Genomic DNA, 22188 nt, shown 5'->3' on the forward strand with positions numbered 1-22188 from the left:
AGTGTTTTTCTAATCTTTTGGAAACCCAGGTGTTGCAGCATTAGGTAAAACAGACAACAAAGGAAAAATTACAAATAATTTCCATTGTGGAAGCTAAAATGGTCCAAAGTAGTTAATTCATTGATATAGTAATTTGTTATCAGAAATTAATTTTAGTAATCCTTTTCTTCATCATGCTGGCCATTTCCCCCATGAATATGTTGAATCAGGCAAGCTTCTTCTAAGAAGGCCATGTAAGAGTATAACTGATCTTCCTTTAGGCTAAATTGACAGTGTGACACAGTCCCTAGAAGTCAATGTGTTTTTGCTTACCTTAGTTTTCTTCTGTTAGGAGTAATTACTCAAAACCAGTCTTAAAGCAGTCTTCAGTGCTCTCCTTCTCAGAAAAGGATCAGAAGGGACTCTGGGATCCAAAGAGGACCATTTCTGTATTGGTTTCAATAAACCTCTTTGACACTTTTTCTCACCCTGGCCTGCTTTGCTTTGTTTGAAAGGAATTGCTTCTAAAGCTCAGAAGCAGAAGCATGATCAGTAATTGCTGAGAACATGAGGTGTTAAGAGGTGGATATAGTTGGGAAGAGAATAATGGTTTTTGGCATGTTGCTTTCCCTCACTGTCCTGCCTGTGCATGGCTGGGTAGGCTCAGCTCATAGAGCTGTGGTTTTCAAAGCTGGTATCAGCCTCATCTGTGCAGGGCATTCACTGTTGGAGGTAAGGGATAGACAGCAAGACAGCATTAAAACAAGTTTTACAGTTGGAGGAAAGCAGCACAGGAAGCATCCAGTGCTCTGTTTTGTTTCATTTGCTTTTTCATCCTTTCTTTCTATCCTCCTCTGTCTTTGCCTGGCTAATGGAACTCATGTTTATGGTTGGTGATTGCTTTTATACAAGTGATCTTTGCAGAATAACAGTCATAGAAGCATTCTTTTCCTGGGGTAAATCATGGAGAAGATATATATGGATGAAATATATATATAAAGAAAAAATATTAAAAAAATTCTGAAAATATTTGCACTGCTTGCGTAATATATGTGTGGTTCTGGCTCTCTCAATAAGCAGTTAGATGTGAATTAAGTACATTTATTTTCTATTAGAATGATAATTATTTAAAGAAATTTAAATGTTTAAACTTTAAAAGCACAGGAAATAATTAGAAGATATCTCCTTCAGAAAATATGTTACAAGACTCTGTAGATCCTACTAATGAATTTAGGCAATATCTACAAGTTTCTAAGAGTGTTCAGCCAAACAAATGCATGTAGGTATAGAGTGAAGCCACATATTTAAATTATTTGGCATTCTCTGCCTTTCTCATTTGAGACACATTCTTGGAATAAAAAGACCGATTTTCTTCTCTTACACATAGTATTTGTAATTTTTAGAATGGTGAAATATTGAATGAGCATAATGAATTTTATATTTCTGCACTTAATTTGGTGGCTAAACGAAGAATCTATGAAAGTGCAGTCTTCAGTTTCCAGGAGAAATGTGTGCATGGAAGACAGTTTTTCAGGAGCAGGCTTGAAATGATCCCTATACAAATTTACTTTAAGGAAAAAGAATCCTTGATAATTTTGCATCAAATCTCAACTCTTGCTGTTTAATGCTGGTATTATAATTGGATATTCTTATTATATTGTATGGAATGTTACATAGTAAAAATAAATACACACTTTGTGGTAGTATTTTGGGATCACAACTATGAAAGAGGTATTTTTGATATTATTTCATAATATTTTTGTAAGTCTTTTGAGTTCACATTTCAGTATTCATTTGAGATGTGTTTGTATTATCAGGAGCTCCAGATGGATCAACAAGCTAAGAAACATCTCCAAGAGGAATTTGATGCTTCTTTAGAAGAAAAAGATCAACTTATTAGTGTCCTGCAAACTCAGGTAAGTTCATTTACCCAGCAGATGTTTAAAACTGCTCTTCTTACTTTTTCTTCTTTATTTATATATTTCCAATAATGCATATCCATGTTTTATTATAATTGCTCTGAAATTGTAAAGCTTCTTGTGAATTTAGGATTTTCTAGAAATTGAGTGTGTCTTTGTGGTACAGGATACCTTTGTAAAAATCTCACTCATGTTAAATATGATTGACTGATTTGCACTTAAATACTTTTGTGATACTTTTGTTATCAAAACATCGACATTATCAGGTGTCTGATCTAAAATTGCTTTGGCAAAATTAATATACTTTGCTTAATTGGTCTTTCTTTCTCTACCCATAGTAATTTTATTTTTGTTAATTGGAAGCATAATTCTGTCTTTTAAAAATGGTTAAAAATTTCAGACAGATTTTTCCATTTTCTACTTGCTAATATCAACATTAATTTAACTCTTTCTAGTTTTAAAGATGAAAAAAATTATCTGCTTAGAATCATTGGATTTTTTAAACAAAAAGAAGATTTTGGTTTTAGGTGTCGTTGCTGAAGCAGAGATTGCAGAATGGTCAGACAGGCACTGAATTGCCTGATCAAAACGTCCAATCAGAACCACAAGTTCAAAGCCCAACGAAAGAAGTCAGTGCAGAAAATATTGTGGAACCAGGAAGCAATGGTAGGTATTGTGGCTTTTTCAAGAGAACTTACATTATGGGGAATAAACCTGCTGTTATTTATGATGGAGTAACAATATTTAGGGCTGACCATGTCATAGTAAAGATATATTTTCTAGAAGAAAATAACTGTTTTGAAAGCCATCTGGCTGCTAGAGGACAGGATAACCCTTTTAAGAAACGAAATTTTCATAAGAATTCAGATCTGGTATGTCTTCTTTGTCAATATTGATAATAACATTTTAATTATTGCTTTGTTGGTAGGTGTTCTTACTATCCCAGCTTAATACTATTAAAAGATTCTGTCTCCCATAAGTGAGGACCTATTCTTGGAGTTAGAGAGCAGATTAGTTGCCAGTCTCTGTCTTTTTGTTTATGAATTTGGGATTTTCTTTCTCTTGTTTTATCAGAAAAAAAAAGTAGAAACTAAGATCAGTTTTGATATTCCTACTATTGAATAACCTAAGTGTTCCTCACATCCAGACACTGTTTAAATTAATGAGATTCTCAGTGTTGTGTATATTTGATTACTAAGCAGGGGACATTATAATGCTGACATATAGTAAGTGTCTTTCATTGGTACCCTTCATAAAAGGTAGGGTTAAGACAGAGGTAAACATACATCTTGAAATTATATTTGTTCAGCGTCTGCTATGGTTTTTACATGTACAGATGATATGAAGTGTTAGGTGAGATATGTTCTTATCTAGTGCCATGGTTTCTGTACTACTTAGTCAATAATGAAAAGTTTTGATTTAAGATGTTTTCTGGACTGTAGTGTGCCAGGCATCCACCAAAGTGTCTCTCTCACTCTCCTTCACAGCTGGACAGAGGAGAGAAAATTTAAAGAAGGGTTCATAAGTTGAGATGAGGCTTGGGAGAGATCCCTCACTAAATACCGTCGTGGCCAAAACAGGCTTGAATTGGCTCTCCTTCCCCAGTGGGGCAGGGAGACAGGGAATGTGGGTTTATGGTCAGTTCATCACCTGTGGTTTCATCTGCTGCTCTGGAAGAGGAGTCCTTCCCCTGCTCCACCGTGGGATTCCTTCTACAGGAGACAGTTCTCCAAGAACTTCTCCAGCATGAGTCCATCTCCTGGGCAGCAGCTCCCTGTGCTGCAATGTGAGCCCATCCCACAGGCAACAGTCCTTGCCAAACTGCTGCAGCACGGGTCACTCTTCCACGGGGTGCAGTTCTTCAAGGACAGGCTATCCAGAGTGGGCTTCTCTCTCCAGGGGCCTCCTATGGGGTCACAGCCTCCTCTGAGGCATCGACCTGCTCTGGCAAGGGCTGCCCCACGGGCTGTGGGTGGATCTCTGCATCCCCTTGGTCCTCCATGGGCTATAGGGACACAGCTGCTTCTCCATGGTGTCAGGTGCCAGGGAAATCTCGACTCCCGTGCCTGGAGCACCTCCTCCTTCTCCACAGACCTTCACTTCATGTCTGCAGAGTTCTTCCCCTCACATGTTCTCACTTTGCTTTTCTTTAGCTGCAATTATTGCACAATAACTTATTTTTCTTTCTTCTAAAATTTTTTGTCACAGAGGCGTTCCCCCCATTTCTAATTGGCCCAGCCTTGACCAGCAGCACATCTTTCTTTGGAGTTTTACCAGGAATTGACTCTGCCAGATGTGAAGAAAGCTTCTGGCAGCTCCTTGCAGAAACCACCCCTGTAGCTCCCTTTCCACTACTGAAGCTTGGCCATGCAAATCAGTACAATGCCAAATACTCTTGCAGCCTCCAGAGCATCAAAGCAGAAGCACACAGCAAAATACTACTGAATATGCTAGTTATCCAGTGATTCAAACTGAAAAGGAGTAGGTTTAAATTATAGACATGAGAAAAAATTCTTTACTGTGAGAGTGGTGAGGCACTGGAACAGGTTGCTCAGAGAAGTTGTGGCTGCCCCATCCTTTGAAGTGTTAAAGACCAGGCTATATGGAGCTCTGAGCAGTTTGTTCTGTTGTGAAATGTTCCTGCCTAAGGCAGAGGTTGGAACTAGATCTTTAAGATCCTTTCACAACCCAAACCATTCTTTGATTCTATGAATAGTACAACTCAGAATGGCACTAAGTATAACCTTTATCCTGCTGAATGTACTATTGCCAACCTGGATATTTTAGAACTCATGTCATACCCTGCCTTGGAAAAGCAAGAATCTGTGCATGGTACTTGAGAGGTGTGATTTGCTTTGCTTCACATTTTTTCCTACTTGTGCATATTCTCTTCGTAGCAGCAGGCAGGTTTATAAATCATGATGACTTTTTAATTACATAAAAAACCTTGTTGATTAATAGCTTTGTTTTGAAGCTGATAAAGTAACTGGGGTTTTGTAAGCTAACTTGGTGTGAAAGACTGTGTTTACCATTCTGTGTATGTGTAGAATGTTTCTGGCACTTAGAGTAGGAACTGGGAAGTTTTGCAGACTTCACACAACTTTCTCTAGAGACCTATAAGTCCACTGCATTGTGAATGATGAGTGTAGATCTACATTTTGGAAATGGTGTGCATATGGTAACGTTGGTATGTTGTCTTATAGAGGGTACTGAAGCTTCTGCTAAAACACTGGAAACTCTTAATCAGAGGGTGAAGCGCCAAGAGAACTTGCTACAACGCTGTAAGGAGAATATTCGGTCACATAAGGAGCGCTGTGCCCAGTTAACCAACGAGAAAGAGGCACTTCAAGAACAGCTGGAAGAGAGGCTTCAGGAACTGGAGAAAATGAAGGTATGGAAAATGCTCTTAGCTTTATAGGTAACCATGAAAATACAGTAACAACTCAAGTATTTCCAAAATTTATTGATTGGGCAGACTGTGTAACAAACTGTCCCTGTACTTTTTTGGAGATAAATGTGCAAAACCAACCTGGAATTTATACACTCAGCAATTATTCTAGAGTGGTGAAGTAGTATGTGAAACTTTACTGTATAAATAACCATCAGAATGGTATCAGAAATAAGTAGTTGTGGGAAACTGGGGTGAGAAAAAGACTGTCTTAGCACAGAACACAAGGTAAAGTGAGAAAAGTGGAGTAGAACTAAACCTTTAAGACATAGTGAATGAGGCATTAATTATGTAAATTAACAGATAAAAGAAAGGTAGGGCAGTGGAGATCACAATATAGGGAGCGTAAGTGCAATCCCAAAGCTACTAAACTAACACTTGGCTCAATTTTTCTTTTAAGGCCATTAATGCTGAGTGTGGAGCATACATAAGGTATCATAAACCTGAAAATGTGCTAAGTATAGGTGTACTTAACTTCAGTTGCAGAGACCAGATTCCCATCTATGTCTTCATTTCTGACCACTAGGCTGGTTTGAAAAAGCTTTGAAACACTTGAGTATTTTAATGACATTTTCTACAACCAGGCTAGTAATAATAATTTATGTTGCATTGCTGAGATCCTCTTGTAAACTGAGATGCAGGTAATAGAGCAGAAATCTTAGGCATATTTCATGTTTCACTTTAGCAACTCAGACCTCCGTGTGGGGAGGCTCTGACAAAGCCTTCAAGCCATAAGGCAGCCTACCTCTGGGAGATAGAAAAGTAACTTAAAACTGCCCACTTCAGTTTCCCTCGACTGTGTTCTTTGTTCTTCCACCAAGGGATAGTGCAGGATAAGAGCCAAAGCTGAGCTGTTTGTCAACCAACTTGTGGTTGGGATCTTTTTTTAGGACCTTCACATGGCTGAGAAGACTAAACTGATTACGCAGCTACGTGATGCAAAGAATTTGATTGAACAGCTAGAGCAAGACAAGGTAAACAAAGCCATAGGTTTTGAGGAAGATTGTTTAAAACACAAAATATTTGGCTCTTGGTATTAGAAGCTTGTTTTAGAGGTCTGATGGTTTTGTCTATGTTTTAATAAACAAGTAGTTTAAACTACTTAAGAATTTTTTTATATATATACCGTAAGATATAAATCTGTTAGGTAATAAGTAATACAGCAATGTGATATTATTTAGGATGAAGCAGATATACTAAATATACTCCTTGATGCCAACTGTAAAACAAAAAACCCCAAACACACGAAGATGAGATACAATTAAATTAATTTAAAAATAAACAGTAAAGTAACTGTATTTTCAATAGATGATAAGGAGTTTCTCAGTTTTTAGCTCCTTGAAAGTTATTTAATCACAATCTTGATTACTGGAAGATTACAGAAGTTACTGGAGTTACTTCTGGTGGTGTTGTAAATGACATGACTAACATTGTATGGTGTATTCTCAAAGGAGAAGTACAGACTCTACAATGCTTTTAGTTTGGGTTTGTTTACAGAATACGTGTTTCAAAGGAAAATATCTATACTAGAAGGAGGAAGGTTTTGGATGGTCCATGTTTGCTGGAGTTCTTTTCACCACTAGATAAATTTTGGATGCTCATAAAAATAATTCCTATTCATATCTTCTTTTTGTTAGCATTTTCTGTTAGCTTTTTCTGTTTTCTGCCATAGAAAAATCCCATGATCTCTGTTCTCATAATAACAGACTACAGTTTATTCCTTGCAAGGATTGTGCCCTGGCTTGAAATTGTTTCAGATATGTGTCTTATTTATTTGCTAGCTTTTTATCACAAGGACCTCTTCCATAGGGCATGGTAATTGCGGAGACAAAGCGGCAAATGCATGAAACATTGGAAATGAAGGAGGAGGAGGTAGCCCAACTGCGTGCTCGAATCAAACAAATAACTACAAAAGGCGAGGAATTAAAAGAACAGAAAGAAAAATCTGAAAGAGCTGGTAAGAATATAAGTAGATTACTGGCTTTCACATTTGTACATCAGAAAGCTTCAGTGTGGTTTTTTTTCAACAGTTGTTGTTTGGAATAGATATTAAGAGGTGCTCTTTTTTCTATTGTTCTACACATCACCCCGTACTACCATCATTACTAACTTCACTTCTGGACAGCAGAGTTTAGGGATGCTTTTTTACTCATTTGTTTGTTACCAATAAAACTGGATTTAGGAAAGAAACCTCTGAAAGGCAACTGTACTTCCCTGTTTATAGGTGAAACAATCGATGGAATCTTCTTCTGGTCTAACTTAAGAAGAGAAACTTGCAACTACCTATAAATTGTCATTATAATGCCATGAGGAATTCACATAGAAAACATAGTAGTGAGTGTATAAGAGTTTGTGAAGAAGTAAAAATGTTATAACCTTAGTAAGCATTTTCTTTGAATTATTTTAATGGAAGCATTTCTGATTTAAGCAAAACAGAAGTGATGATTCCTTTAGCTTCAGGCTTGTAACAGAAGAACATTTATGTAACTGTTCTATGATGTAGTTTGCTTTTTATGGAAATTAGGTAACATTATGTGTGCTTGAAGTTCTTTTGTGTGAAGTTAAACCATTGTTTTTTAAACATTGAAATTGTTTTATACTACATCAGAATTCTTTTAGAATAATTTAATTTGTTCTTATGGGCATGTAAAGAAGCTCACTCTTTCAGCAGAAGCTCAGGTGTTACTTTGAATAAAATATTATACATATTTTCTTTCTCTAAAAAGCAATGAGGAGTTCAAACAATACAGTTCATAGTGGTTTATTTTAAATCTATATAGATTTAGATTAGACCTTGCAATTTTAAAGATTAATTTGCATAGATCATTCTGCTGTAATGCAGAATAGCAGCTAGAACATCCATCTTGTCAAAGTAACAAACATTTTGATTAGGTATCTTCCTCTCCTGCCCTTTCAAGGTTGCATGTGTCTTTTTAGTCCTGGAAATTCATATTTCAGAAGTCAGTCAGTCCTGCTAAAGTTATATTTTGTTTGGTACTGGGAGAGTAGGAAGCTTTTCATGATTAAAAAAAGAAGATGAATAACCTGTTAATATTTCTGTAGACATGAAGTTATTGTCATAGTTGTTTGCAATAGTGTTTTTTAAGGCAGGAGAAACTATTATGAATTATTAATGTGTTATATATATACACCAATTAATGCAGTAATTTCTTCAAGTTTGCCTGGCCAGGAGCTGAAATCAGATTAGAGATGATTCTGTAGGCAACTGGAAAACTTTCTGTTATAAGAGAAGTAATTTAATTTGAATGAATGTTGTGTTGAGTACACTAGACTTTTCTAGGGGGAGATTTGTGTGTTAAATGTTCTCTTTTCAAAACAAAAATTTTAAGTACTTTGGTTCATTTTACAGTGCATAAGTATCATAAGTAACTTTACCTTTAAGTACATTTATTTATTACAGTCTTTTAAGCATGTATATATGTGTGTTGGAACCCTTGGAAAATTAGTTAACACTGCTTTTAAGACAGAATTGTAATATGACCTGTATTAGATTTTTCTATTACATCCTTGGCTTAATACATTCAAAAAATATTGTAATCTACAATGTTAGTGTGGTTCAATACAGTTGAACTAAATTATTTGAGAAAACCACCTTGCATACTGGGAGAGCATGAATTTGCTTTTTAGTCTGCAACCTTTGAATTGGAACGGTTTTATGCATTGGGCAATTTCATGTATTTTAGGTCAACAATTAAAGTTCTGGTTTTTGGATAGTTGATGTGAGGTGACTTTCACAGAATGGATAAGGTTGGAATGGATCACAGTATGTCACCTGGTCCAACCTCCCTGCTCTACTAGGGTCATCATAGACCACACTGCACAGGACTGCACCTAGACTGTTAAATTCTAGACATCTTTTTTTTTAATCATGGTTTAGTGAAGACGTGAATTCATGGAATGACGTAGAAATATTAATTTCCTTTATGTTGTAGCAAAATAATGATAAGCATTATACATTTGAAATTTACTTTTGTAGTGCTGCCTAGAGACTAAAAAGTGGTATAGTTTTCTATGTCATCATGCCTACTGGTACATCTCTGGCATTTTTCTTTGTAAATCAGGACTTAAGTGAATTGTTCCAGTGTTTGATTTAATGTGAATGCATTTTTGTATAATGAAATAGTGAAAAGATATGTATGCTTATTTTTTGTTGTGTTGTGTAAACTGTGACTTGGTCTCCCCAGTTGAAGTTCTTTTTTATTTTGTAGTTAGAGGTACATTATGTTGAAATCTCACAGAGCATCTTGTTTTTGTGCATCCACACATGCCAATAAGTGAATCATGGTGCCTTTCCCAAGCCTTGTATGAACAGGACTGGGGTAAGGGCTCTGGTTTTTTTTACATCACACTTGAACTGGGTGCTTGAACTGGGTTCTAAAAAGTAAATTCTGTGCTTCTCAGGCGCTTCTACTTGAGATAACTGCAACACATTTTTTTTTTACTTCAACAAAGATCTTTTTAATATTTGTAAATTTCCAGATAAACTAAGTTTGTTTCTCCTGAGATTACCTACCATAAGTACTTTATGACTTCTCAGGATGTAGATTACTGACCTATTTATATTCTATGAGCAAACAAAGTCTTTAGAAAGCAAATCCTATTTGTAGGCAGCATTTCTTTTGCAAGCTTAATTAACATATGCTTTGCACCTTTCTTCAGTGAAAAAAAGAAACTTGGACTATGCATTTAAAATCCTGCCTAGATGGACAAATCGGCCGCAGGAATGATTTCAACCTTTTTTTTTTTTTTTTTTTTTTTTTTTTTCAAAATTCGGACACGATACCTTCTCTCAGCCCTCAGAAATTGAACGTGCAATCCCTCCTTTGCCAGCTGGTTTACAGAGCTGGTTTGCTTCCTTCACAATTTTTAGCACCAGGAGGCACTGTAGGCAAAGAGAAAAGATGTGCGGCGCCAGCAGAGGAAACCAGAAGGCTTTGCAGTGCACCTGGGTGTTTCTCTGGGTGGGAGGGAAAAGGCAAAGGGAGCCGAGATTGGTACTTTGGAGTGGCACAGGTGAAGCAGTCAACTCTCCAGCATATGTTTTATAAAAAACAGGTTTGCAAACCTTGCGCTCCTTAAACTCTGCTCAGACTCATTTTTTGTGATTTACATATTACACAGGAAGGTTTTCAGTTTGTCTGGCTTTGTCACATGAATGGGGTTTTGCAACACTCACCTGAGATTCTACTGATGTGCTTGTTTCTATTGCTGACTTGCTAATGTGCCTTTCTGAGACTTCATTTAACCAATGAAAGATCTTCCCTGAACAAAAGTTCTGCAGGCTGGAGAAGAATGCAGAGGCAGTGCCTTTACTCTCTGCTTTCAGAGTAGGTGTATTTAAATAAAAACATGGACGTTATTTAATGTTTTATTACATGATAGAATTAAAATCTCTCACAGATTAAAAGTAATAGAGACAACATTCTGTCTGCTTGATGATAGTTTAGCCCTCTGCTGAACTTGGTTGTGTCCAGCTACACTAGAAATAACTACTTTGAATGAAAATGTTGTGTTTTGTGTAAGGGCTAAATGTGCCTGAGATGCATATAATTTAACTTTTAGAGAGCTAACTGTGTTTCTGTCAAGTATTGCTTTGTGCTTTCATACCCTCTTGGCTTTTTGACCACCAGCTTTTGTCCAGTTTTTGTATTAGCATCCTGCTTGTGATTATGGTGTTGCAGCTTTTGTACTGCATGTTGCTCAGCAATTCCATATCCTGTTGTGGACCTGGATCTTCTCTTTGGCTGATCTGTGGGCTATGGCAAAAGTATTCTCTTTCCTTTTGCAGAATTAGCAGGTTTCTCAACTGAAAATAATGTACATAATGCCCAGAACAAGAATTGGAAAATGTGTATGGAAAAGTGAAATAACTTGATTTTCTACTTACAGGCTATAGTTTCAAGCTATACTTTGCAAAGGTCCATAGGGTGGGGTTTTTTGGTTTGATATTTTTGTTTGCTTGTTTGGTTGTTTTTTGTTTTTTTTTTATTTGGTTTTTAAAAAGATGATGCTGTAATACTGAAGGACTTTGCCAGTTTTGCTTGGCCTGTGTTTATGAGGACTGAGAGGAGCATCAGGGAAGTCATTACCATTCTCCAAACATAGTTCTGCAGGCTGTATCCATAATTGACTTGTGCCTTGTGGCGAAGGGGGGGAACTTGAGTCCTGCAGATTGCAGGTTGCAAATGCCTTGATAGGGCTATGAGAAACTGTGCAAAATAAGGAGCTATAAGCCTGTGTATGCTTGTATTACATTTTAGTCTGCTTTCCTGCTTGAAATAATCTCTAGTGATCTTAATTTTTTGTAATAGATTTAGCATTTAAGCAGAACAAGGAGTGGAAAAGTGGATACAGTGGTCTGCTTTGGTATTGCCAAGGTCAATAACAGCCCTATTTTGCCTTAAAACATGATTGTTGCTGTGAGTAGTCTGGAAAAGGCTTTCTCAAAAAACAGAAGAAAATTCTGTAAAAGGTCAGAATTTGTGTGAATCCAGTTTTATGAAATTAAGTTACTTGAAAGCATAATTGCATCACTGCCTTAAAAGTTTTTAATGTTATCAAAAGATGTGGAGTAGAAATTATTGCTCACTTCTCAAACACGTCTGAATGATATTAAAGATAATTTCAAAAAAGCAAAGATTGCAATAACTGCTGTGAATGCCTACTAACTAATGATGAATCAGAAAAACTAGACATGTGTGAGTCTATTATGATTTTCTTTTGGGGACAGAATTTATTGGAAGAAAGCTTAGCATACTAAATAACATTGCAAAATAGAGTCCAAGTAGTCCAGGGTATAATAGAATAATATAATTTTAGGAAGTTGTGCTCTGATAAATTACAGTCTTAATATTGGCACTGTGATTTTGAATTTTACCTGCCAAAATTCTATTATGCAACATACTAACCATATTGTAGAGTATAGAGTAGAATACTAACCACATAGTAGAGTGTTCTGAGACTGAATTTTTCTAATATTCTGCAGGGGTTTTTCACGTTTATGATCCATTCAGGAAAAGAGATTTCTCTAATAATGATTGAACTCTAGTCGTGTGTAATTCTGTATAGATTCTGACATCAGTTGTAGTGAGTTTTAGGGATATTGAATAAATAAATAAGACCACAATACTGGAATTTATTTCCTTTCTTTTTATATACAAATTATAATCTGTGAAGTGAATAAAGCATGTTAGAATACTTCTCCTTAGCATGGATAAAGCTGTAGAATTATTGCTTCTATTTTGTAAATTAAAATATGTTTCAGTGGATTTGTGCTTCCTGTGCAAGAGTAAATAAATTTCAGCACTGCAGCTTGAGTGTTCTTTTGAATCAACTTACAGCTATTCAGGTTTTCTGGGAACAAATCTTAACCTCTATTTTTTTTTTTAATTTTTACATTTTATTTGTGAAGTTAGACGCACCAGACAGTCTTCTTAACACTCAGCTACTACACTAGTAGAAGTGTACATTAAATGTAAATAGTGAGATAATGAAATTAGCAAAGCCATCTCTGTGGACTCTCTGAAACACAGTTTAAAGAAACAATTCTCTAAGTTTTACAGTTTGGAATTACTCTTAGGTATATAAAGTGCCTGGTTAGTTATATAAAGTGCCATACATCAATATTCTATTCAGGAGAAACTCTGCGTGACCCACTAGTAAGTGATTTGCATAGTAGTCATTCTTGGTTTGTTTCTGTCTGCTGGTTTTAGTGTGAATTACCTTTCTTTGTGCAGCTGTTTTCCACTTCTTCAAAGTTTACTCAGCAGATGTAGGCAGAAGAGGAGTGTTATAGTTCATTCATTAATATGGTTTATGCATTTTGTAGTAATTTTAGGCAAAGAAATAGAAGCTACAGGATGTATTGGAAGAAATTCACATCTATTTGTCAGTTCTTTTCCCTTTCTAGAAAATAAACGTGTGAATTCTTGATGAATTTCTAAGTTCATTCTTCTCTTTTTGTGAAATTCTTCTATCAAAATATATAGATATTTCTCAATTATCATATACTCTTTTTTTTTCTTGGCAGCTTTTGAAGAGCTTGAGAAGGCTTTAAGTATGGCCCAAAAGACAGAGGAAGCCCGGAAAAAACTGCAGATAGAAATGGATGAAAAAATTAAAGCAGTGGAAAAGGCAAGTGAAGAAGAGAGAGTAAATCTTCAGCGGGAATTAACCAGAGTGAAACAAGAGGTGGTTGAGATTATGAAGGTAAAAACTTTATTACTATTATGCCATTGTTGTAAAATACATCAGTATGGCAGAACTCTGTTATAAAGCTTTTGCTAGTTAATAAAACTTATAAACGTTATTTTCTGTGATTAAAGATTTACTTAATGAAAAATAGAAAACTCCTCATAGGTTTTTTTGCTCCATCAGTTTAAATCAGTTCATTAATGGCATGTAAAAATAAATAATATTCCTCTTTGCTTCGCAGGATTTAATAAAATTATCTATTAAAAGTACACTTGAGGCTTTAAGCAGAGGCAAGAAGAAGAGATTAATGACAGGAAGCTCACACATCTCCACCAGGATCTTGGGTTTTAATCACTTCTAGCTTTTAATCATTATCCTAGCTGAGTACGTGTAAATGTTAAGGAACTTGTTGCCATATTGTTTGCTGATTAAAAGTTTTTATAATTTACTTCATCTGGTGTATTTAGGTAGGAATTGCTGGAGTACTTCACATGCCTTGTAAAGCTGTAAATTTGAACACCCTTAAGTTACAGTTCTTGTGTTGACATTCATAATAGTATAAGAGAATGCACTAATGTTTTAAGGGGATAACTGTCTACACAGAGTATCACCACTTGACTTTTTGGCTCATGAAATAAGAATACTGGGAAAGCTACAAAAAAGTTTCTTTTCCAATATATTATCACATTTGAACTGAAAACACTTAAGTTTGCTTTGGAAGAAGAGTCTTCATAAACTTTGGTGCTTCCTTTACTACAACTATGAAGGACTTGAGAAGGAAGATGGGTAACTTCAAGCTTGAAAATAAGAACTGTCAGGGCTTACTATTAAGCACTCCAAGTGGTCTTAACTTATTCAAAGGGAGCAAAGAGATGGTTCTGGTTTCTTCTGTCTGTTGCACTACATTCTTATGAAGAAAAGATAGAAAATGTTTTGTTAGTTACTATTTTGAAATTATTTTTTTCTGACTTGGATTCACAGAAGTCTTCAGAGGAACGAGTTGCTGAACTAGAAAAAATCCATAAAAAAGAACTGGCTACCAAAGATCAGGAGCTAAATGAGAGATTACAGGCTCAAGAAAAGGTATTCCAGGAGAAGATGAAGGCAGCTCTTGTAAGTAAACCTAAAATGCATAGAAAGACATTTCTCTAAGTGTAAGTTGGATTAGAAGTCTTGAGTTGGCACTATTCCACAGTGAGAGGCCTTCTGTACTCAAAGATAAGAGTGGCCTCCAAAAGTCAGATAGCTCAGAGACTTCAGCAATATGAAAATAAAGCAGCTGCAATGATCCAGACTGAATAGTATCACTATCAATACTCAGTAAAAGCTGTGTCTTGTGGAAACAAATTATATTTTTGAAATTTTTTTAGACTTGCTTTTTTAATATCTTCCTATTGGCAATCAGCCCCAGCAACTAGAGTAAAAGTACAAAAAATGAGGCTGTTTGAAAAATGTTTGTATAGTTATGTCTGGTTGTATTGTGTTATGTGAACAAGTTTAGCTATTCATAGTGTTTGACATCAGAAAAAGAATTTTCTTCTAGATCAGACTGGGAAGAATTGTTGGAATTCTTTGCACTTTTTCATGATCCACTGTAATCCACTATAGATAATAATGTAATTTTGCCTAAATAATTGATGTATATGTAACATATATGCATATATATCATCTACATATATCTGTTACAAATAGTGGATTAGTTTTTGTGCCCCTCCATGATGGATAGTGACTAGGACTGAGAGACATCGACAGCCGTGTCCTGAGTATATTTTTCTACCTGTTTCACAGGTTACTTCCTTAATTGTAAGAAACAGAAGCTTAAAAATATATTAGCAGTGGAATCAAAGGAGAACAGACTTTATTCTTCTCAGATATAATTCTCAATTAGTAGTGATAAACAAACCAAAATGGAAGGCTTGATTGCATTTTTTTTCATGCAAAAACAAATGGTTTCCAAGAATAAAGGAAGTGATTTATTACAATTATGTTTTCACAGATCAAATACAAACTACATGTCTTTTTGTGTAGAAAATAAAGGTGATTAGTGTATGACTCCTATTAACTGACTTGAAAATGTCCTATCATAATGTTCTTGAAGATGTGATGACTATATTTATAGTTTATTGTTTACTTCATGCAGGAAAAAAATCAGACTGAGTGCTTAAAAGCTCTTCAAGAGCAAGAGCAGCAAGAATCCCTAGCCTTAGAAGAATTAGAGCTACAGAAGAAAGCCATACAGTCTGAGTGTGATAAGAAAGTTCAGAAGATGCATCAAGAAATAGAGACTTGTAGAACTGTGAGTAAAGATTCCAAAAGACTAAACATTTACAAGTATGTGTTAACTGTGACAAGTTTACAAATGGTGATTTGTCGTGATTGGGTTTTGTGGGATTAAAGTGACAAAAGTTTAATATATTGCCATGCTATTCTGCAGTCCCTAATTTTTTATAAAATTAGATAGCAAAATATGGAAATACATTCAATTTGTATCATAGTGTGGGATATGAATTTGTATCCATCTACTTAATTTTTAGATATGTTATAAAGAGGAGTTGAATTTCAGGCTGTTTAATTTCTGGGTACTGCTACCTTAAAAATGCTTATAAGGATACTTTAGTAAGTGTTACAAATGAGTGTTTGAGATCACTTAAAAAAATCAGCAACAAGGGTATCAGTAAAAACCAGATTTAATATTAAGTGACAGCACACAGAACACAAAGTTCGTTTGCAATATTCACTATACCACTTATAGGACAGTTAAAGCACACTAAGGAAAAACAAGCAACAACAAAACCAACAAAATCCAGGCAATCAAATAGAAATGAACTGAGAACTATCTAGGTGGTGTGTGGGGGGGTGTGAGTTAAGTGCACGTGACAAAAGGACAGCGAGAGCACAGATGAAAAGGAATACAGTCTAAAAGTTTAACAGCACTCAAACTTAAGAGTACTTTAACTTAAATTATACCTTAAACCTAACAATTTAACAAAGAGATAACACTTGACTTATAACTAACTCAACTTACAACCTCACCTTAACAATTTAACAGAGCAATAACGTTTAACAGCATTTAGCCTAACCTGTAAGTTAAAATTAGCAAAGAAAACACTTAACAGCATTCCACTTAGCTTGTAACTTAATGACTTAACCTTACTGCAGGTCTAGCTTACTTAGATACCTAAGGTGCATAAAAATGTAAGAAAGCAGTATTTCTCCCAGCTTTGCTATAGCATATGCTCATATGCATGCACACAGACATAAAGAGTCAGTTCAAGCAAGGTGCCTGTGAAAAATTCCTCTCTAAGGTAAGTGAAATACTCACTTCGGATGCCTTTGCTTCTCCTCAACAAGTGAAGGGTTGAGCGTTGAGGAATGAGGATGTTGGCCCAGTATTCATCTTCTTTTTGTTGATCCTCTGAATAAAAAAATCTTGAGAGTTCTCTAGTTCTGACAAGTGGCCCACTCAGAGGGAGATTGCTGGTTGCAGCCCTCTGTGGTCCAGGGGAGCTGAAAGGGCCCCATTTTGGACTGCTGTTTACAGGATTGCTAGAGGGTGGGCTTTAGTCATAACAATGTTTCATCCTGGCCACACTTTCTGTTGGCACTTCCTTGAAAGTGTGAGAACAGGGATGTTCTACCATTCAGGCAAGAAGAATATTTTCCAATCCTGTTTGTAAGGAAAACCCAAGCTCCTTAGACAGCAGCAGTCACTGGGATTTCACAGGGTTTCTGATAAGCTTGGGAAGAGCTGAGTCCAGATGCTGTTTTTTCAAGGCTGAGGCCTAACAAGCATTTCTCAGTATCAGTGCAGCCTGAAAAGGAAGGGGGAACACACCACCATAGTAAGCAAAAAGATTTGCTTAAATTTTTGAAGTATGCTTTGCTTTATGTAATAAGACTGTATTATCTGCTAATGCAAGTTTGTACATTATTCCACCACTCCCAGATATTAGTTTGGAAGTTTTGTCTATAGAAAGATTAAAGCTTTACAGCAGCATTTCCATGAGAGGTAGAATTATGATAAATCAGTATGCAGGTACAAAACTCCATAATACTGTTGTAAATTCCCTATATTTTTCATCCTATATGCTGGTACTTTAGTTTAGGAAGAAAATGCAAACATACCTCTCATAAATATCACATTACTTACTTTATTTGAATTACTTACATTTTTTTCAAATTTTTGTGTTTATTTTCACTGCAGTGAAATAGAAATTTTTTTCTTAATTAACTAACTCTCCCTAATGGAAGCAAAAGTAAGAACAAACCAGATGAATGAAAGTCTTATAGAAGAAGCTGACATTAAGTAAAGATAATGGAATAACAGACCTGTAGCTATGTGAACCTGGTAAGATTTAAAAAAATTTAATCAAATTGTTACCTTTTGAGTAATCATATTCTTTTAAAACTGTTTTCTAACAGAGGATTCTTGAATTGGAAAGCTCTCTTGCAAAGTATTCACATGATGACAGAAAGCAGTCAGAGGAATTAAATACTCTCATAGAGTCTGAAAAAAACCAGCACAGTAAGGAAATTAATGATATGGTTGAAAAACACAATAAAGAACTGGAGAATGTGAAACAGCAGCAAGAAAAGCTTTGGACAGAAAAACTTGAAATTTTAAAGCAGCAACAAATAACTGAAATAGAAAAACTAAGAGAGGAGCAACAACAAGAGATACAAACCATTTTGAAAGAGAAAGAAACCATTTTTCGTGCACACATAGAAGAGATGAATGAAAAAACATTAGAAAAACTTGATGTGAAACAAACAGAATTAGAAGCACTGTCTTCTGAACTATCAGAAGCACTAAAAATACGTCATGATTTAGAGCTAGAACTCTCAGAATTAAATAGTAAAATGTGTGAAGCAAAGCAAGAATTGAAAGGAAAGTTGGAAGAAGAGAGAAAACGGCACAATGAAGTGATTGAAACAATGTTAAAAGAGCATGAAATGTCTATTCAAGGTGTTGAGAAGGTACTCAAAGAGGAACTCAACAAGCTCAAACAGTCACTGGAGGAGAAAGACAGACGTTTGGAGGAGTTAAAAGTACATGAACAGAAAATGAAGGAATCTGCAGAAAGATCTGAAGCTGAACTTGTCCAAATATCTGCAAAGCTGGAGGAGCAAAGCAGTGAAAATACACAGAAAGTAACCACTCTAACCCAGCAATATGAATGTCAGCTGGAGGACCTACAAAGAAAGGCTGATGAAATGAAGAGTAGTCTGACTGAGAAGGAAAATGAAATGGAGCACATGAAGAAGTTACAGAACAAGCAGGTGGAAGAGCTTAAAGAGAAGCTGTTAGCTGCAGAAGAGAGATTGAGTGCTTTACAACAAGAGTATGAAAATAAACTGAAATGTCAAGAGAAGAAAGTGGAGAAAATGAAACAGAAATCAAAAGATATGCAGGAAACTTTCAAAAAGAAACTTGCTGAGCAGGAAGCTAAACTAAAAAAAGAGCTTGAGAACAAGCAGTTGGAATTCAGTCAGAAAGAGAGTGAATTCAATACTAAAATTTTGGAAATGGCGCATGCCAGCTCATCTGGAATCAATGATGCAGTGTCAAAACTGGAATCTAATCAGAAAGAGCAACTAGACAATCTTGCTGAGGACCACAGGAGGAAATTGGAAGAAGTAATCCAAAGTTGGGAAAAGAAACTTAATCAGCGGATTGAAGAACTCAAGGAAGAACATGATATGGAACTGCAAGAGAAAGAGCAGGAAGTTGGAGACCTGAAACAGAAGCTTTTCATCTTCAGTGCTGAAAAAGAGGACTCCAGAACAGAAATAACCCAACTGAAGGAAGAGCAAGTGAAAAAGGAGGAGTGCCTGAAGGAGTTGCAAGAACAGCTGAGGCAGTCAGTGGACAAGGTGAATGCTTTGTCAGATAAGGAAAGTGACCTGAAAACACAGTTGAAAAAACTGGAAAGTGATCTTAAACAGTCTCTGAAACAGCAGACAGAACTTCAGGAACAGCTCAGTAAGCAGAAAGCAGTTGAAGAGAAAGACAAAGCCACAATTACTGAGCTGGCTGATACATTGAGAACCCTTGAAGAGAAACTCCAAACTGTGGAATCTTCTCAGTTTAAAGATCATGAAAATTATGAGAAAAAAATAGAGGCAATTCGACTAAAAGAAACTGAGTTTGAAAGGTTGTCAGGAGAACTTACAGCCCAGTTACATGCTTGGAAGAGTGCTGAAGCTTCGTTGCAAACTAAAGGTAATGACTTAATTGAAAAATGTATTGACAAAATTGGCATAGTAACATGTAAAATTGCAGACTGTGAGAGCCGAACTGCTAAAATTAAAGAAGCAATATTAATCAAAACAAGTAAGATAGCTGAACTAGAAGCTCAACTTAGAGAAATAACAGAGCATCATTCTGCTGCTACTACTTCTTTGCAAAAGTCAATGCAAGAACTGCAGGAGAAGGACAATTTAATTATGACCATGAGAGCTGACATTGCAGGACTTGTAACAGAAAAGGAACAATTGCAAAAAGAGGGAGGACATCAGAGGCAAGCAGCGTCAGAGAAAGAAACTTGCATAACACAGCTGAGGAAAGAGTTATCTGAAAATATCAATGCTGTCACATCAATGAGGGAAGAACTCCAGGAAAAACAATCTGAAGTGTGTGCTCTGAACAAAACAGTTACTGACCTTAATGTTAGACTTGAAAGCACAGTAAGTTTAACAGAGAAGGAAGCAGCCATATCTTTGTTGAGCAAACAACATCAAGAGGATCGGTTGCAGTTGTTAAATCAAGTAGAGGAGTTATCATCCCGAATTGAAATGCTGAGTCAAGAGAAAGCATCAGCTCTTGATCAGATAGATCATTGCAAGGCCCAGCTGTCAGAGTGGAAGATGAAAGCACAAACCAGGTTTACACAAAATCATGATACTATCAAAGATTTGCAGAGCAAACTTGAATTAAGAAATACTGAAGCCAGTAAAAAAGATGAAGAGCTAAATAAACTGAAGGAACAGCTGGCTAAACAAAGCAGGAATCTTGATAGTTTAAAAAGTGAATTGGAACAAAAGCAAAACAGGAAGGAAAAGGAAGAAAGTGAGTTAACCTCAAAGTTAAAAAAACAAGCAGCAAAAATTGCTGAACTAGAAAAAGACATTGCTCAGAAAACTTTAGAAAATGATTCCTTGGTGGAGGAACTTAAAAAGTGTAATGAACAAAAAAACGCAGAGAAAGAAGAAATAGCTTGTCAACTTCATCAGGCAGAGAAGGTGGCTTTTGAAAAGGAAAACAGATTTAAGAAGGCTGAAGAAAAAGTGCTTAATCTTGAGAAGCAAATAAGTTCACTGAAAGCTGATTTTGAAGCAAAGGAGAAAGAATTTGATCAAATGAAGTCAGTGATACTTCAAAGGAAAGAGGAAGAACTGAAAGAATTAGAAGAGAGACTGACTGCAGAGAACAGCACTAAGCTGGCCGATCTGAAAAAGAAGGCAGAGCAAAAAATAGGTTCTATTAGAAAGCAGTTATGGTCTCAGATGGAAGAAAAGGAACAGCAATTAAAGCAAGATAAGGAGGATCAGTTAAGAGAATTGGAGCAGAAAGTGCAGGAGAGAGAAGCCAAAATTGAGTCCTTAGAAGAAAAAATTAAGTCAACAAAAGATTCCACAGAATTAGAGAAGGAGATGCTGGAAAAAGTAGACAGTGTAAAAGCTGCTGTAGAACAAGAAAAAAAAAACTTGCTTGAGAGTGTCCAACAGACATATGAAGAGAAAATGCAGGTATTACAGAAGGGCTTAACTGAAAAAGATGCATTATTACAGAAGTATGAGAGGGAACAACGAGAGAGTAATGACAGCCATCTAGAACTGCAAAACAAACAGAAAGAACTCCTTAAAAAACTAGAATGTGTTGAGAAGAGCCATCAGGAAGAGCAGGTTAGGACCGAAAGCCTCAGGAAAGAACTTGAGGAGCAAACAAAAAAATATTCATTGTTAGTGGATGAGCATGCTTGTTGTGGTGGTGTTTTAGCTAGCAGTAGGGAAGAATTGAAGGTTAAAGAGCAAAAATATCTTGATATGGAGAATGTAATTGGAGATTTACAGAAAAAAGTGCAGGAAAAGGAGGCAGTCAGTCAGTCTTTAGAACAGAAGATAAAAGAGTTAGAAAATAATATAGTGAAGAAAAATGAAGTGCATAAGATTGAGATGGAAGATATGAGTTTAAGATATGAAGAAAAGCTAAAATGTCTACAGGAACAGTTGGGTGAAAGAAATGACAGTCTTAAAGTTTTTGAGGAAAATGCTGAAGAAAAAGCCAGATCTGTTTTGGAGCTGCAGAAATCACTAGTTGACATGCAGAACCAACAGAAGGACTTACAGACTAAACTAGAAGAGAGTGAAGCAGAAAAACAGAAACTATGGAAACAGGTGAATAATCTTCAAAAAGACATACGTGCTCTGCGAAAGGAACATCAGCAAGAGCTTGACATAGTCAAGAAAGAGTCCTTAGAGGAAATGGAGCAGAAAATCAGGTAAATTCTTTGTTCCTGTCTGTGTTACCATTTCTGTATTTTATCTCTAGCCTCTAAAACCTCAAGAATACTTTTCTAAAGCTCAGTTTGTAACAAGGAAATGTCTGATATTTTTCTTTAATTGTTC

General features: G+C 35.9%; 1 protein-coding gene across 3 annotated transcripts in view; it reads left to right on the forward strand.

The window, feature by feature from the left end:
• Positions 1–22188, forward strand: part of GOLGA4 (golgin A4) — a 73139-nt gene that overhangs the window by 28373 nt on the left and 22578 nt on the right. For all 3 annotated transcript variants that reach the window (XM_088167930.1, XM_088167936.1, XM_014877043.2), the window contains 9 exons: positions 1797–1895; positions 2426–2564; positions 5102–5289; positions 6237–6320; positions 7156–7303; positions 13397–13575; positions 14542–14673; positions 15701–15856; positions 17983–22061. In XM_088167930.1, the coding sequence (XP_088024056.1) occupies positions 1797–1895; positions 2426–2564; positions 5102–5289; positions 6237–6320; positions 7156–7303; positions 13397–13575; positions 14542–14673; positions 15701–15856; positions 17983–22061 (5204 nt within the window). The remainder of the gene's footprint in view (positions 1–1796; positions 1896–2425; positions 2565–5101; positions 5290–6236; positions 6321–7155; positions 7304–13396; positions 13576–14541; positions 14674–15700; positions 15857–17982; positions 22062–22188) is intronic.

This window comes from Sturnus vulgaris, chromosome 1 (genome assembly GCF_052056855.1).
Source record: "Sturnus vulgaris isolate bStuVul1 chromosome 1, bStuVul1.hap1, whole genome shotgun sequence".
Taxonomy (NCBI): domain Eukaryota; kingdom Metazoa; phylum Chordata; class Aves; order Passeriformes; family Sturnidae; genus Sturnus; species Sturnus vulgaris.